General features: G+C 39.8%; 1 protein-coding gene across 8 annotated transcripts in view; it reads right to left on the reverse strand.

Moving 5' to 3' along the window:
- Positions 1-18,639, reverse strand: part of DENND5A (DENN domain containing 5A) — a 98,581-nt gene that overhangs the window by 36,146 nt on the left and 43,796 nt on the right. For all 8 annotated transcript variants that reach the window (XR_010600511.1, XM_005291704.5, XM_005291702.5 and 5 more), the window contains one exon: positions 11,200-11,387. Coding sequence is in view for 7 of the 8 variants with exons in the window: in XM_005291704.5 (XP_005291761.2) it covers positions 11,200-11,387 (188 nt within the window). In the remaining variant the exon portion in view is untranslated. The remainder of the gene's footprint in view (positions 1-11,199; positions 11,388-18,639) is intronic.

Consider the following 18,639-nt stretch of genomic DNA (forward strand, 5'->3'; position numbering starts at 1 on the left):
CCCTGAGAAGTCCTGGCGACGCACCAGTGAGGACACTAACTCATGTGTGGCTTTGCAACATGGCTTCTCACACACTGATGCCAATCACCTGAATTAATGCTGTCCCTTCCATACTATGATAGTCCCAGTTCCTCTTGACATCCATGGAGCAGAGTTAAGTTTGTGTGGTTATGTTATGAAGGAAATGTTACCCTATTTTTTTATTTCCTGGATTATTATTTTTTTAACATTTGTAGGGTTTTTTTATATTGTAACACTAACCTTCTTTTAAGAGGTAAGCTCTTTGGGGATAGGACTGTATTATCCTAGGTTTTAACAGAGTTTAGCATAATGGAGTCCCATTCTCAGTTCGTCCCTAGGTCCTACCTAACAAATAATAAAACAAAGAACGGGTATGTGGAGAACCCCATAACTCCACATTTCCTGGTTTTCTAACACTTGAGTTGTTAAGGCTTGCACATCTTCAGTGGGAGGTGCACAGGGTAATGGTCAGTATTCCTCATTTTGATTCCACAATAAAGATTTTTGTGTTTTAATGGACTCAAAATAGGGATTCTGCAGTAAATAAACTGAGTACCATGAAGTTTAGTGTGGGTTCATCTTCCAGCCCTTAAAAGCAGACTTTTAATGGCATGTGTGTTGGTTTGGACTTACATTCAGTACCAATGTAGTTTTAACACAATAAATGTTATGTGTGCACAATACAGTGCCTCCAGTACTAGCCTTAAGACACATGTGAACTGTAGCTGTTTTCATAGGAAGGGGTAGACAGCAGAGCAGTTCCCATGTGCTTCTTTGAAACCATGTAGCATGGCACAGGTGCATGATTTAGGAAGCTCGTGTGTTTTAAGTAGAAGACCCTGAATTTAGGAATTTCCCAGGGATCCTCATATATGCATCAGAGGCTTTAATAACTAAAGGTCCGATCCTGCAAATACCTACCAAGCAGAGTACAAGTGTTTGCAACATAGGATACTGAATAATTAAGCTTCAGAACCAGTCCACTGTACCTGTAATTTCTCAGGGTAAAAAAAAAAATGTTTAATTTCTGTCAAGTTGTTTAAGAAATGAGAAGCCACTTACACATTAAGAAACTTTTCCAAAAAATAATAATACATTTTTCTTTTACCCCTCATTTCACAAAAGTCTTGTCCAATTTTCCTTAAGCTTCTCAGCAATATTTCACCCTAGTAAAAGATTCTCCATGTGACATTTACATTGGCTTGGTTTAGTATGGAAAAGATTTATTTGGGGTATTTGGAGGAGAATTGGACAAATATTTGGTTTATAATGGACAGCTAGCTTCATCCTAATTACAGAGACCAGTGTGCCTGCATAATCCAAAAAAATAAAACCTCTTGCCAATAAAGGAAAAGCCAAACCAGATGTGAAGTTTTCTTCATAGGGGAAACTCCTCTCGCAAACATTTTCTTCTTCTAGTCGAATTGCTGTGTAGAAATTAGTCTCTCTTCAGAGTACTATACACACAGCCTACACTGCAAGCCACAGAGATGGCTGGTTATCACACAACCAGTTGTTACTATGCCATTTAATATTTATCCCACTAGTACTTCTGCTTGCTCATGTTTAAACATGTGTTGTATAATATTTGCATTACTATATTCAAAGGGAAAAAATATTTCTCCCGATTTTTGTTCTGTTTCTCTACAGCTTCTAGCACAATGGGGTCCTAGTTAATGAACAATGCTCCTAGGTGCTACAGTAATGCAAGTAATAAGTAATAGTAATTTAGGTCCTCATTCAGGATAGCACTTGTGTGTCATTGAAATCAAGGAGACTTGAACACAGGCTTCAAGTTAAACAATTGGTTAAGAGCCCTTCTTAAACAGGGATGCCTTCCTGAATCAGAGCCATATTCCCCAAAGTAAACAGGAAAGACAGTTTTCCCTATTTTAAAAGCCTTTTAAAGATTCTAGAATTAAATTTCACTGCAGAAAGAAAATAGCTAGAAATTGAAAAAACTGCCATATGCCAGAATCAAGGTAGGTATAATAGCCTCAAGGAGTCTTCAGGTCATGTTGAAATAGGGTGGGTAAAAATCAAAGTTAAAAATTTGAATTTTTATTTAAATCTTATTTTTATGGTTATTTAAACAATACTTTTTTAGATTCTTTTTAAAAATGCGCTAAGGCCTAGACTTAGAATCGCTTAACCATTTAAATGAAAATTATATATGCTGAATCCATGAGCTTCTTTTAAACCTTTTCAGTTCCAGGCTGCTTTTCCATATAAAGAAACAATCAGGGGAAAACATCTAAATCTTTGAGGTTAAGCTTTATACTTTACATTAAAAATGTACAACTATAAAATGGCTTCAGTAAATGTATATAGATATAATGTAGTAGCAAAAAGATGTACCAAATCTAGTGTAAATTTAGTTATAACTATTAAAACGTGTTGATTTATATCAACCAATGAGAATGCACTTTTAGAACGTAACAGAAGTACAAATGGAAAAGTTGATTAAAATTCGATGATTAAAATCAAGGCTTTCCACTTCCTGACTTCAATTGCCTTTATTTAAATCAATCCACCCTGTGTTGCAAGACTCATGCATTTGCAGGATATTTGGGAAAGTGTTGATTTTTCAATTTATTTTTAAAGGTGTAGGAGAGAAGAAGCAATGAGTCCATTAATTGACATTGTGTCCATTTGTAGTTACTTAATTTTTTCCTTTTTTTAATTATACGTGCATTCAGAGTTGGATCAATATGTTCTATAGAATGAAAAATTAAAGTGTACAGAGGTTTTCACCATTCACTCAAAGAGCTCTGATGACCTACTCATGGGAGCATAGTCGGATTGGCTTGTGAACAATGCCAGCCTCCAGAAATTCATGCATGGGCTATCTCTTGTTTTTTGTTAAAAAAACAAAAACCACACTTATTGTACGTCTACACTACAATAAGTGACATGGCCACAGCTGGCTCCAAAGGCTACAACATGGCAGCGTAATTTGGGCTCAGGTCCCAGAGCCCAGACTCTAGTCTCACAAGGAGGAGCGTCTCAGAGCCCAGGCTCATGCCTGAACCCAAAAGTCTACACTGCAATTTTTAGCCCTGAAGCCCAAGCCCTCTGAGTAGGAGTCAGCTGACCCAGGCTCTGAGACTCAGTGCCATGGTTTTTTCCATCATATCCAACGTTGCACCCAACTGTGCGATAAAAAGGTTCTTCCCAGCCTCCTGCAGTAATCAATCATACTACGCTCCAAAGCACTAAAATGTGATATGGTTTGAATGTTATAGTTTAAAGTCCAGCCTACAGTGTAATCAAACTTTTATGGACCAAAATAAATAGGGCTTCAAGTCTATCAATCTTATGAGTGTGATGGGTAAATCAATTTTCATAGATTCATATGGTGACATCCCAACCTCATGAAGTAAATGGCAAAACTCATTTTAAAACCAGGAGGGACCACTGTCCTTCAAAATTCTCACTCCGTAATTCCTGCATCAAGCTTGTATCTTTCCTTTCAGTTCCATTTAAAAACAGAGGAGGAAAATGCATCAATGTTTCCCAAAAGGACACTTAAAAGGCAGAGAAAATAGCTCATTCACTGAACAATGAGTAAGTTCCCACCCTGTCATTATGCTGAAAGTAGAAAAAAAATACTTCTATTTTGAACATTTCATACACTGTGCATATGTTACTCAGACTCCTCTCTTGCATCTGCAGAAAACAGAGTCAAAGCCTGTGTACAGCAAGGGATCTGTCTAGCACAGGTTCTCAACCGGGGGGTGGGAGGAGGAGGGGTCACAAGCAGGCTTCAGAGATTGCTTTGCCCCCTCCCATTGTGGCTAGATGGGAAGAAGGTCCAAAAAAAATGCTTCTGTGGTAACATGAGGTTACAGTAGGAAGAAGGTTCAGAAGCAGTAGTCTGAAGCATTTTTAAGGCACCTCTCACCTTGGTATTCACGGTCTCAATCCTGCAAAAACTCATGTGCTTAGCCTCATGCACTCAAGTCAATGGAACTAAGCACATGCATAGCAGATGCAAGATCAGACCACTTAAAGCCACGCGTCTCTGCATAGACATGAGAGAGACTGAATATGCTTACAACATAAGGGAAAGCTTTTAAAAGGCTAACTGCAATGGTATGACTGAGGGCAGAACTTGGCCCCATAAAGGTTGTCTTGCCTAAAGAACATTTTTATGGGTTCTATATTGCAAGGAAAGTTTCTCTTCCATTCCTGCAAGTATCCATGATGACCATTTACACGGATTCACATTGCTGCTGCTCTTCATGCCAAATCAGAATTTGCCGGGGCAGCAGCTTGTAGAAATTAACTCTGCAAATGGCTGTCTTAAAGCTGAGAGGTAGGAATGACTTAAAATTGGTCATCACAACCAAAATGGGGGTCCAAAATGGATGTGCAGCATCCTCAAGAAATCATTCTACCAATGAATAGGAGAAACACACAAAGCAGCCATTATTATTCAAAGTAACTCTCTTGGTCAAGATGATCTAATATGTTGGAATTCAGAGAAACAAAGGGCTTTGTTTTGGAACAGTAAAACAAAAACAAAAAAACAAAACAAGGCCCTTGTTAAGATCCAATTTGAGAAGTGAGATCTTTGCAATGGTTGGGATTAGAATGCTGATGGAGCCAAGCTTTGGCCTAAAGCACAACTTCACCTTCAAAATGTGAAAATGTCATCTTTTCCACATTCTGACTTCACTGGAAAAGAAAAAGAGAAATCTGCCCAAGATCACAGGGACCACATCATTCCAAACAAGTGTTTTAGCTTGTGTTTGACTCTCCCAGCACTTACTGAACAACACTGCTCAGTCTCATCCGAAATTTCAAAATGATTACTATTTGAATTTCCACTGTGTTTTCCACCCTGCATTTCTTCGCACATAAAGAGATGAAATATACAAATAAAGCCTGTACTATGAAATGCCCCAGATAAACTGTTGCAATATTTTCACAATTTAGCTAAGCAAGCAAATTACTTTAAAAGATAAATTAAAAGAAACCCAGAAAACATTCAGATGCTATTGCTTGCTAGGTTTTTATGATTTGCATGACAGCCTGTGTAATCAGCACTGTGATCTACATTACTGATAAACAAACCACACTCTTAGCACTAACATTAAAAATATTTACGGTAAACTGGATTGTCCTTCCCTCCACTTCAATTTTTACAGAAGTGTCTTCCTGTACAGCCCCTCCCCTTTCCTTCTCTGGTTTCCTTAGAGGCCTGTGATGAAGCCTCTAGCCCCACGCCCCCACCATGGGCACAATCCTGCAAGATGCTGAGCACTTTGTCTTTAATGCAGCAAAATATTTAAGCACATATGCTCAACTTTACGCAAGTGAGTAGCACTATTGGCACGTTGCAGGTCTAAGTGCCATATACACAGCTTCAAAGCCTTAAATCCTTTTATTTGATTTTGCTGAATTTAGGCTCTTTCAAGGCCCTCTGGAACTTGAATGAATTTCACCCTCTGCAGCTGACTTCCCAATGTACCCAAGGCCTTGTCTACACACAAGTTGTGTACTACTGAAACTACAGCAGTTAGGACTGTGATTTTCTAACTAAAATAGTTACACCAGTACAAGCTCTAGAGTGGGCACATTTATATTGGGATCTCCATACGAGACTAGCTATATTGGAACAAAGCTATAGCATTTTAAAGAGTGCTGTTTCCACACGCTGGGGGTATACTGCTTTAACTATACCAGTATAATCCTCAAGGTCTGTCTCCTGTAGACTTAACTCAAGCTAACGGCCAATTAACTGGAGGTAGCCAATATGTTCGTAAACACTAGTCTGGACACTCCACAAACATTTGTTCCAGCCTGGACCCAGAAGTGTTGAAAACAATTGAAATCTAGACAGTCCTACTGTGTTTACAATAGCAAGATTCTATTCTTAAATGTCCTCCATTTGAAAACCACTGACTAGCTAGTTCTTAAAACTCAGTTCTCTTCCATTTGCCTAAATTAGGTACTTCATATTTCTTATCTGAACTCTTTCTTTGGGTAAAAGAGTTAGAGATAAAAGGCTCAGTCTTGTAATTCCACAAACTGTGTGTCAAAATCTGTTTTTCCTGACCAACTCCAAAAAACAAAAAACAAAAATTTTTGATGAATGGGTAAAACTCGTCTTGACTCACACAGGGTGTAAGACAAATTTTGATTTCTACTGTCAGAAGTCAAGGAAAGGCAGGATTTGGAAATAAGCTCCTATATGTAATTATTCTGATCTCTGTACAATATGAAAAGTGTTCCAAACTTTGAGCTAACAGATGATGCTACACACTGTAAAGCTCTTTTGTTACTGATATTAATAGTTTGCTTTTGCCTCAATACAACTATTAGGCCCTACAAGGCTTTGTGTACTGCTGCATGACGCCATTTTTTAGTTGCTTTACGTTTCCACTGTTGTATGAACTGAACAGCAGAAGTTTTTTTATTTGATTTGTTTTAAAATGGAGGATATTGGACAGTATATGTTTCCAGTAATGTATAGTTTTGATATCAGCCTGCAGCTGCATTTCCAAATATATTAAAGCTGACTGCTGATATTACTGATTACAGATACTGATAACCGATACTGATCTTTCTGATTGTACTAATAGAATCCATGGCAAAAAAAACTCTCACCTGCTATGCCAAACAGCAAATGACAACACATTTTAAAAATAGGCGAGAAACTCCAAAATAAATGATCACATTAAGCTGCATGAAGATTTCCTTAGTATGGATCTCTTTTTCTTCTCTATTTCGCCTCTTGGACAGGCACATGCATTCACATAGAATAAGGTTGCACTGTAGATCTACCTTAGCAGATCTCCAAATTCACTCCCATACATAGGTAGCTCTATCCCCAGTTTGGGGCACATCAAAAGTACACTGTACCCAAAGACCAAGGTTTGCTTGTATGTAGCGTTCATCCATAACGAGTGGGAGAGGACACAGATGCATGTTATTGAGCTCTGCAGGCCCACTTGAGTACAGCTTGGTTTACTTTCCAGCTCAGATTATCTGTTGCATATTTGTACCACAGAAGTTTGCAGTCCTTTAGAATACTCCTGGTAATTCAGGAAAAACTCAAACAAGCGCCAAAACAGGTCTCAAAATAAAAAGCCTTCTTGCAAACTACAGAAGTTAGATTCCATACATGAAGCATCGCAGACAACCCTAGATGGGGAGCAACCCTGTAAAACCTAAAGTGTGCAATCACCAGAGGTGAGCACTAGATCTGGTACATTAGAAAAACATGTGATGTAAAAAACTTACAATGGTATTGGAAATATTTTCTGCATTACTTTCAATCAATTACTAGGAGTGGCCACTCATGTTACAAACCTTGAAAATAAGGCTACAGAGCAGGACTGCTGGAAACAAAGCTTTTCCAAAATAAGAGGAAACCATCAGAGAACAAAATAAGAGGCTCCAGTTTATGGTTCACTGAGGCGGGAGGGAGAGGGAAATGGAGAACTTGGAGGAGGGAAGTTGCAAAAATATTTAAGGCTAAAAAGTGTTTTGGCATCTCAGCTTCCCCCATATCTGCCAGCAGTTTACCTTCAAGAAAAATCTATTTCCTCTTTTAAACCTGAGACCACTTTGAATGCAGACACAGCAATTAAAAATACAATTGTAAAGGCAGACAAAGGCTCAGATGAATCCTGAATATCAAAAATCCTATAAATATCCACATGGTACTGCCTCACCGCTAAACAACAGAAGAGGTGAGGAAACCTGCCATAGTTTGGGACTGACTGTGGCTTTTCTTTATTTGGAAAAAATATTTTTGGAATGTGGAGACCACACTTACTTGTTCCAGTCATTCGATGAGGCATAACTTCCTTTCTGCTAAGAAAATATTAGCTAACTAGTGAAGCAGTAGAGGCAAAGTGATAAAACTCAGTTCAGATTCAGTCTATTTGTACTTCCACAGTGGGACTTCTCAGAATGAAGTACTGTATATTCATTGGGTGTAAGAGTGGTACAATCTGGCTCTTTGAACAAGAAATTGAACCATTTAAGCTTCAGAGGAGCCAGGTTTTAGTCCAGGCTATTCCAAACTCTGGTTTAATTATACTGGAATACCCCTTTCAACACTATATTTTCCTCAGAAGATTGTTTATCTATGAGCTGCTATAGAAAACCAACTTAATTCTGTATCACTGTGTCAGTGTCAGTTATTTGTAACAAAACTTCCCAAATGTAGCTGCTAGAGCAGGGTGGGCAAAACTTTTTGGGCCGAGGGCCACATCTGGGTGGGGAAATTGTATGCAGGACCAGGGCAGGGGGTTGGGGTTCGGGAGGCAGTGTGGGAGGGGGTGCGATGTACAGGAAGGGGCTCAGGGCAAGGGATTGGGGCAGAGGGAGGGGTGCGGGTGTATGAGGGGGCTCAGGGAAGGGGGTTAGGGTGCAGGAGGGGTGCAGACTGTGGGAGAGGACTCAGGGCAGGGAGTTGGGGGGCAGGGTGCAGGAGGGGTTCGGGCTCGGCCTGGCACCGCTTACCTAAAGCGGCTCCGGGGTGGCAGCGGTGTGCACCGAGGCCAGGGCAGGCTCCCTACATGCCAGCCCTGGCCCCACACTGTGCCACTCCAGGAAGCACTGCAGCCCCTGGGGGTGGGGGAGTGGAGGGCTGTGTGCGCTGCCCTTGCCACGCCTCCAGGTACCTCCCCCAAAGCTTCCATTGGCCGCAGTTCCTCGTTCACGGCCAATGGGAGCTGCAGGGGGCGGTGCTTGCAGGTAAGGGCAACGCACAGAGCCCCCTGCCCGTGTGCCGCAGGAACGTTGTGCTGGCCGCTTCTGAGAGCAGCGTGGGGCCCGTGGCGCCATGGGTGACAATCCCACGGGCCGGATCCAAAGCCTTGAGGGGCCGGATCCGGCCCACGGGCGGTAGTTTGCCCACCCCTGTGCTAGAGGGATTACTTTGAGCATATAGGGAGTGATATATTCTTGTTTAGGTCTTTTAGGAATATTGAGAAAGCCCTTCAGAAAGCCATTTACTTGTCAAACAGTGTAGATTCAAAATGTGAAAATAAAAATTATTAATGTTAAGTTGTTGGGAAATTTTCTCCAGATTCTAAAGACAAGCTCTCCCCCTCTATTGGGAAGGGACTATATTTTTTTCACTTGTTATGGACCATTGACTTTCAGGTTACTGTAGGAATAAAAAGTCCATATACTAATAAATAATATAGATTACTAATACACATATGCAGACACACATTAATTTCACTCCAGCTGGCAGCTAAAAAAAAACTAAAAGAAAAAAAAATCAATATTAGCTATGTTAATTGGGCCCATCAAAAGCAAGAGCAACATCTACTAGCAGAAGTAAGCTGAAGTAATTGACCATTCTCAAAGTTCTGCATGTTCCTGATGGTGTCATTAATGATGCTGGTACATAAACAAGGAGATAAACAAAAATAGACGGATCAATGTAGGCTTAGCTGCATTAGAAAAAAAACACAAAGCACTCAATGCTTATTAAAAAGCATGCGATGGTATCTGAGGGAAAGATTTAACTTTTCAGTTCCTAAGACAAACAACTGAATATAAACTATTATAAACACTAGTTGACATATAGATTTGAATAAAAATAACAAAGGGTTGGCATGGTGACCAAAGTGGAGGTTTACAGAATAATCACCGTTCGAATATCAAGAGGCCTTTTTAGGAAGTTTTCTATCTCAAGCTGTATTTCTGCACTGCTGGATAACTAAAAGCATGTATTTTTCTGCCAAATTCTTGCTGGTTTCTCTTTTATCATGTTGAAAAAACGTAAGTTAAAATGAAAACAAAAAGAGGCAACTAGATGTTCATAAACTCATGGCCCTTTTTCTTTGTTCATCATTAAGATTCCATAACCAGTGTTTTCACATATTTTCCTATTCCCTATTCGGCCAGTGTTGAGGATGGATTTGTCCTGCCCACACTAGCATTTAAACTTATTTCAACGCCAGTTGAATCATAGTGTCCAAGTTGCACTTCACAGGTATTAATTCTGAAATTAACAGTCTACTGATGCCTATGTCACTCAAGAGAATATTGAGGGTCATTGTTAGCAAAAAGATAAAGAAATAGTATGAATAAAACAATGCAATATTCTTGCATCAATAGCTACATTTAGGCCTTTTTCCAAAATCAGTGCATCCAAACCAAGATGATTTAAGACGACATTTAGAAACTTTCATTAATGCTGGAAAGTCTCTATTTTACTGTAACGTGCTCTCACGTGCCAATATGTTCAGACTTCCAAATTGCTTCCATATATTGGCCATCCATCCTGCTTTCATATGACCAAACACTTTCTGGACACCTCCTTGCATGTCGTTTTAGGGTTTAAAACTCCCAATACTTTTGAGAATGAATTATATGGATCATATTGTAATCAATTAGTGCCAATATGCAACACAGCTCCCAAGCAGGAGCAGACATCGGCCAGCCGGGTGCTCTCACACAACTCTGAGGAGGAGATCCCCTTGAGGATTTTGGAGTTGAACAGCATGGAAAGGTGCCTGCTGCTGCTGTATGTTAATTTTAAGTCTACCAGGAGTGGAGCTCTGCTCCTATTTGGTTTAGAAGCCTCAGGCTGACAGCTACCTGCTCCTGCAGCCATTCCCCTGTGCTGTCTCAGACAGTGCTTAAGGTCATCCGGTCACTGCACACCCTGATTTCCACAGCAAGCCATGCCAATCTTTCCTGTTGAGCTTGTAAGCTGGTGATGGGTGGGTAAAGGGGACAAAATGAATATAATGCAGCCATTTGTGCCGCTCCAAATCCATATTTAGATCTCCTTTGGGTAGGGATCATCTTTTTGTTCTGTGTCTGTATAGTGTCTACCACACAATTGCTGTCAACTAGCAACAAATAAACATTGACTTCTCTGTAGGTCAAAAATGTATTTTTTCTTCAAGTACCTTTACTGCATTAATACACTATAGCTGGTAGATTACAAGGTTTAACTTTACTACAGCAGAATGTTCCAAAACAGTGAGTTTTATTTCTCTTTCATTGGAATGGATTTTATCTGGTAACCACAATGAAATCCATCAGGCCAATGCAAATAGGAATGCCCATAATGTGTGTTTCCACCTTACGCTCCCTATTCTAGATTTCATTGTTCACTCAGTTTCTCTCTCACTTCTCCCAAAATAACCTAGTAGCCCTGTAAAATATCTATCAATCCAGACACATTTCTCTCACCTCTTGAGGCAGTTCCAGCTTAGACCTGTCATCCAGTCCATTGGAGTGCAAGCCCATCAAATAAGGGACGGGGGCATCTAGGAAATGAAGGAGAGAGGCTGGCAGGATAGGAACATAAACGTGCTGCCATTGGAATGGAAACATTAGTGCTGTGATGGTCTCTGCCACTGTCATCAATCTCTGGTAATCTAAAAGTTAAACAAGAAAGATGTTTGTGAAAGAAATGCACTTAAGCTCAAGGCAATAAATTGATGGGATGCTATATAGTGTGAATTAGAAAGTCCAAGTGTAACAGTTTGTCTAAAAGGTGGCACACAGAGCCACAATGTATTATCTACACCAGTGATACTCAGACCTCAGTGGTTCAGGGGTCAAATTCATTGTTTCTTTCTCTATGTATAAAAGTGTGCGTACGCATGTATATGTATTATATATATAGAATTCTCACAACAAAATAACTGACCAGTATTCTACATTTGGTTAATAACATAGTAAAAGCATCCTGTTTGGTTAATACCTTAGATTGGTTAATAAATAAATCACATGGTGATTTAATATCATGTGAGGCAAAGAACCGTAGGAGACACATTAAAGAGCCACTTGCAGCTCCTGAGCCTTAGACCGAGTATCACTGATCTACACCATTTCTTACGCTATTGCACAGATTCTTCTGTACCTCAGTGAGTTCTGCAGATACGAGTTCAACATAGTTGATTAAGAAAGGGCTTAATACAAAAATGTTGGTCCTGCTAAAAGTCATACAGCAATGAGAAAAGCTGGTCCTGGCATTCATCTAGTCACTCTCTGCTATTGAAACCAAAATGGCAGATACCAGGGCACTATTTTGAGCATGAAAGCAGTTTTACTGTGAGCAGGGCCGGCTCCAGGTACCAGCGGAGGAAGCACGTGCTGGGGCGGCACATGCTAAGGGGTGGCATTCCGTCCATTCTTGGGGCAGTACAGTCCGGGTGGCTTTTTTTTTTTTTTTGCGCTTGGGGCGGTAAAAATGGTAGAGCCGGCCCTGACTGTGAGATAAGATACCAGTATTTCCAGTAGAATTCCCACTTGCTATGGGTCTATAACTTCACTATAAAAGCTAGCACCAGGAAACCCAACATACTTGGTATCTCTGAAACAATTTTGTTTTTTTAAATGTGTTTATTAAAAACTGCTGCAATCCATTTTGCAAAGGAACAAGCACAACATTGGTGGTCAACAAATAATTGGGTAAGAGATCAGGAACAGCTTCATTTGAATTTGCAACTGATTATTATATAGCGCTAGTTCTTGCCAGAAGTTTAAGTTAAACATTCAGGGCTGAGAGATTTTTAAAAGATGATTAACCACACATGTCCAATATGCTGCTGTCTACAGCTATAGCTAAAGGATTTCTTACTAGACAGTTATTAAGCATTCATACTACAAAACTATACCAAAGCAAATACGTTTTACAGAAGAGATTTTAATCATTCCTAATAGCTTGGAAACTCTTAGACAATTGATTAGGTATTACCAATGGAAGAATCTCAAAAGGTCCAGTGGTTCAATGCAGATAAGCACCTGAAAGTTCAGATTGTTTAGCTGATCTGTCTAAACCTCTTGCTCTGTAAACTGAGCTGGCAAAGACCACATGAACGAGCTTTCAAGACTTAAGATAATTCTCACTTCCAGTCAAGCTGGAAATACAACAGTCTTCCTCAAGGCACCTCAGCAACGTTTGATTCTAGCCAGAAGCTGCATTTAAACAAATTAATATTGAGCAAAAGGAGGAAAAAATAGTTCTCCCTTCTCCCCAACCTCAAAGAGGTTTTTCTTCTTCTCAACCTGTTTACAAAAACCTAGTAAATATAAATTTTGAAATGCATCTGAATACACAGCCCATCATTATAGTTTCAAAAATTGCTACGCACTGTGTCAAGTCTCATTATGTTGAGGGAGGAATTGGCAAAGGGAGAGAGCAAGAATTTTTTTTTTTTTTTTTAAAAGACACTGAGCGTCCATAAATTCAAAGTTATGGCTGCAATTCCATCCTTGTCGGCCCTATTCAATGTTCAAACTGCAGAATATAACACTGCTTAAAGACCAATGTGATTCCTAAGCAAAACTAGTGATGTACATTAAGGACAGAGTTGCTGACTTAATTGTGAATTCCATGATTACAAGGGAAATGTAATGCATTTTTTACTATCTTAGATACTGATTCTGCAACTTATGTCTGGGTACTGGGGTCTCTGTCTGCCTGCCCAAAGTTACTTGCAGATCATTACCTTAATCAAAGCCTGACTGCAAGGGAGAGTGACAAATAAGTAGTGACCAAGAGATGTGAAGGGAGAGGGTTTGAAAAACAAAACACAAACAAAAAAACCACTTCATTCTACCATTTAATGTTTTTCATTTTAAAAGGAATTTTTAAAAGCAGCCATGCATATATATACTGACGAGTCCAGCAGTTGCAGAGAGGGAATGTTAATCTGAAAGAACAAGCCTCAAATTAAAAACATTGATTTCCTAATATACAACTGTACATTTTCACGTTTTCCAAAATTTATAGCTTTTTAAAAGATTATTTCCTGACTTTCCAGGGTGAAATTCAGTCTTCAGTGGAGTTGCACACACTTATGCAAGGCTGAATTTGGCCTACCATATTTGTTTAACAAATGCAATAATCTTGTGCATCTCTTCATCCCGTAAATAGCTGACCTTTTTTACACGTCTTAAATATTTTTGTCTGGAAACGGATATATTATTCCTGTAAACAGTAATCCACACTGAGCTCCCAGAGAACAGAAACTCTAATCTACATCTGTTCCATATTATTTTTACATCTTTCCCCTTTGATCTCTGAATTTAATTAAGAGGATGTTTAAACCAACCCTGCTAGTATATCTTCCACAATCGGCTCTGCTTTCCCATAGCCTGACTGTCAGACACATTATGGAAAAGCCCTAACCCGAAGGTATTACTTTTGTATTGTTTTTACTTTATTTACTGTTTAGTGGACTAAACTATTTATAGGTCTTGCATGTAACCAAAAACCCATTTACCTTTGTTAATTATTACTGTTTATCAATTATGTCAGAAGAAAAATGAAAAAAGAAGAGGTTTAGATAGACTAAAGTTGGTCTAAAAAAATTGAAGGGGGAAAAATCTCTGCCATATTCCACATCATATATGCAGTGATTCATAAATATGAACGTGGTACTCTTTCTGCATAAGTGGCATGCAGCTTATTAATTCACTCAACCAGATACATAAAAAAGACATTTGTGGAGGAGGGAAGTATATGACATTTGCATGACTTCCCATCACCTTTCTCCATTTTTTGGTGAAAAGTTTCCAAAGAGCTCATACCAAACAAAGAAAAATCCTGAAAATCAAATTGAATAGCAAGCATACTCACAGTACTAAACAAAAAGTTGTGGAAAGGCCTTGCTACACTGAGATTTTTATTGCACGAGTGTAGCATACCCTTAGCATAGATTCACTGCACTGGGTAAAAAAGAAGTGATTGGCACTGATGTAGCTTATCCTTACTTCAAAACTTGAGTAAGTTGTGCTGGCACAACTCAGTCATTATGTCAGTGAAACACATCTACGTTGGGGAGTTTCACTAGTGCAGCAACACTGGCAGAAAAACACTCAGCCTAAAACGTCTTAGAGCAACATTTCCCAAATTTTTGAAAACTTGAACCCTTTCTTGAGGAAAATGAAACCATTGCCCGCCCGCCCTCCCCCCACACACAACCTCCATGTGTTGTTAAAGACTTACCATGGTTTAAGAATTTTATTTTAAAATGCATCCTTAACTTTTCATTCCCTACATCTTGATATGATACTTCCTTTCCCTTCTTACAGGCATAAATGAGCACTGAAATAATTAGTGATGACATTAAAATATTACTGGCATCTAAGTTAACATTCATGGACACGAATGAGGCAGTTCACAACTCAGATCTACTATTTCAGGCTCTCTGCAAACTCACGTAGACACCTCTGCATCAGCTACACTTGCTTTGTATTTTTACAGTCTTATACACAACCATAACTAGAGACCTTAAAAAAGACTGAAGAACAATTAAGAGGTCTGTCCATATCCCTCAGCTAGCCCTTCATGCTCCCCACCAGTGGAGCATATCCCACACTTTTGAAAATGCTGCCTTAGAGTAGAGTAACAACAAAATTCCCCGGGAAATATCTGGTACACACTGTATATGTGAATCTAGCTATTTTACTGCAATGATAAAAAAAACAACTTCCTTTTCTTTGCTGTAGACACTTGTAAGTGGAACTACAATAACTCCACAACCCACTGAACTTCACCTCCAGGACAAAGCATGGCACCACATGAGACTCCATTATCAATTTATCAAAAGTACCCCTAACAGGAGGGGATTTAACAGTACTCTCCAAGGGACTGAACTTCTGCCTCACCACAGATCATACTAACATGGAGAGAACTCTTTTGCCAACTCTGCTTCAAAAAAATTATTATACAACAATGACACCACCCCCCACAACTACCATGTCCCCATCAATTGGCATAAGAAAAAAGTATTATCTGACTGGACACTCCATAGCTGATGATACCTTGATTATTATATTGATTGCTTCAGAAAAAAATTGACTTGAAATCCTTAAACATCACATCCACCACAATCTTTCCACTGCCGAGAGGACACCTATATAGTCTCTGTATCAGGGGGTAGCCGTGTTAGTTTGTATCTACAAAAACAACAAGGAGTCTGGTGGCACCTTGAAGACTAACAGATTTATTTGAGCATAAGCTTTCATGGCTAAAAACCACGAAAGCTTATGCCCAAATAAATCTGTTACTCTTTAAGGTGCCACCAGACTTCTTGTTGTTTTTATATAGTCTCTGATATCCAACCACCTGATAATGATCAAACCAGCAGACAAAGGGGATGCCATCATAGTTCTCAACCAGGACGGCTACATCAATAAGGCCAGCCAACTTACTCCTAAGCAAGAATCAAAGACCACCCCACGCCACAATTCACTCAGGAATTTAAGGATATCATCAAATCTTTCCCCAAGCAACTCCAAGAGAAACTTTACAACCTCATCTCCCACAAACCCACCCCAGGGTGAAGTCAGACAATGACTCCAGTCTCTATCTCTCACAGAAAAATAATGAGACACAAAAACCCCATGTCACCTGTGGGTGAACGCTTCTCAAAACAATCACTCCATACCTGACCTCTTAGTCCTCATCTTCAAAGAAAACCTGCACGACACCTTCAAAAGGCGAGCCGGCGAGCTTAAATTCATAACTTCGCAAGACACTAAAAATCATGATCTCAAAGACATGGGATTTATGGCTTATTACAACAATCTGTAACCCACTAATCCCCCTTTTTTGTCCTATGACTGCAGACACGTTAAAAAGTCACTTCACCTTGAATGGTCTCCTAGAATGTGTTAACTACCTATGCTAAACAATCTGTTCCACCTTGCATTTAGCTGTGACACACTGAATACCTTTTCCAGATCTGAAGAGCTCTGCATAGCTCAAAAGCTTCTCTCTCATTAACAGAAGATGGTCCAATAAGATACTAACTCACCCACCTTGTCATTTTTAAAAAAAAGTCATTTCTAGGCCTCATCCGAACAGTAGTGTTGGACAAACCTTTTTCAATATTTACTGATTATTTTTGGCTCAAGCTAAGAATTTACTGACAATATCTGAGGAGAAAATAACTGCTCCAGTCACTGAATACAAATATATCTTCTAAACAAACATGAATTGGGCAATAATTATCAATAAATACAAGGGTGTTGTTATTTTGTATTTAAGAACATAAGAACAGCCATACTGGGTCAGACCAAAGGTCCATCCAGCCCAGTATCCTGTCTTCCATCAGTGACCAATGCCAGGTACCCCAGAATAGAACAGATAATCGAGTGATCCATCCCCTGTCGCCCATTCCCAGCTTCTGGCAAACAGAAAAAGCAAAGCATTCGGACTTTAAAAACTAACTTGTTATATTTTTTGAACACTGGATGTTTTTATACTTAAAGGTTTGTCTACATGGGGATGTTAAATCAGATTAGTTTGTTTGCTCTATGTGCAGCCATTTAACTATATCAAACAGAAGTGCATCCACACTGCTTTGTAATGCCAGCTTGCAGGTAATTTCCTTTTACTCATAGCATCCACATGGCTCTGAGCTTTTTTCAAATTAGGTACACAGCATTCTGGGCAGATGTCATGGTGCAATGTTCCGCCACTCAGCTTTGTGCTCTACTTTTTCTTGCAGTGCATTGGGCGAAGATGCGTACTGGAACCAATAGGAATTTTGGAACGTGGAGTCTAAAAACTCATGTGATTTCTCTCGTGGCTTCCCATAATACATCTGTATTTTGTCAGTGCTGTTTTCGAATTGCTGTGAGGCACCAGGGAGGGCCTGCTGAGCGCCACCATCATGGCAGTCATGCAGCTGGACGGATTTGGATGCTGTAGGAATATGGCTACAAGAGGAGGAGGAAGAGGAAATTGAACAGTTACTTCTGCAGAGCATTTATCTGGAGCAGTTTTACTCAGCAGAGTGCTGCTTCTGGGCTCGGTCAATTCCCAGTGACTAGTGGGAGAGAGTAGTGATTAGAACAGGGATGACAAAGACTACTTTCCTAGAAAACTGCGCAGAACTCACCCTGGAGCTGAAGCCAGCAGAACACCAACATGAATTCCCCTCAGCATGGAGAATCACAGAGATGTAGGACTTGAAGGAACCCTGTTGGGTCATCTAGTCCAATTCCCTGCACTCAGGGAGAACTAAGCATCATCTAGACCTTCCCTGACAGGTGTTTGTCTAACCTGCTCTTAAAAACCTCCAATGATGGAGATTCCACAACCTCCCTAGGTAATTTGTTCCAGTGTTTAACTGTCCTTAAAGTTAGGAAGTTTTTCCTAACATCTAACCTAAATCTCCCTAATTTATGAAAATACTGAATAGAATCAGACCCAGTACAGATTCCTGTGGGACTCTATTCAATATGCCCTTCCAGTTTGACTGTGAACCACCAGTAACTACTCTGAGTACAGTTTTCCACACAGTTGTGCACCCTGGTAGTAAGTTCATCTAGGCTAGAAGTGAGAGACCATCACCATCTGGAAGCTTGCCACCCCTGATTGCTACTAGTCAGTAGCTAACCAGTTTGGTAATGGTAGATCAGTTGTCAGTGCTGATGTCATGGAAGTTTGTAATGCTATTCAGGTGATTCTGATATGCTGGGTCACAAAGTGTTGCAGTACAAGAGACGTTATTGACAGTTTTGCATGGATAAAGTTCCTGAACTGTACAGGAGCTACTGATGGAACTCACATGCCTATTCTTTGCCCTCCACACCAAGTCCGAGACTTTATGAACGGGAAAGGGTATTTCTCCATGTTGCTGCAAGGCCTGGTTGATCACTGGGGAA

Source organism: Chrysemys picta, chromosome 4 (assembly GCF_011386835.1).
Source record: "Chrysemys picta bellii isolate R12L10 chromosome 4, ASM1138683v2, whole genome shotgun sequence".
Taxonomy (NCBI): Eukaryota; Metazoa; Chordata; order Testudines; family Emydidae; genus Chrysemys; species Chrysemys picta.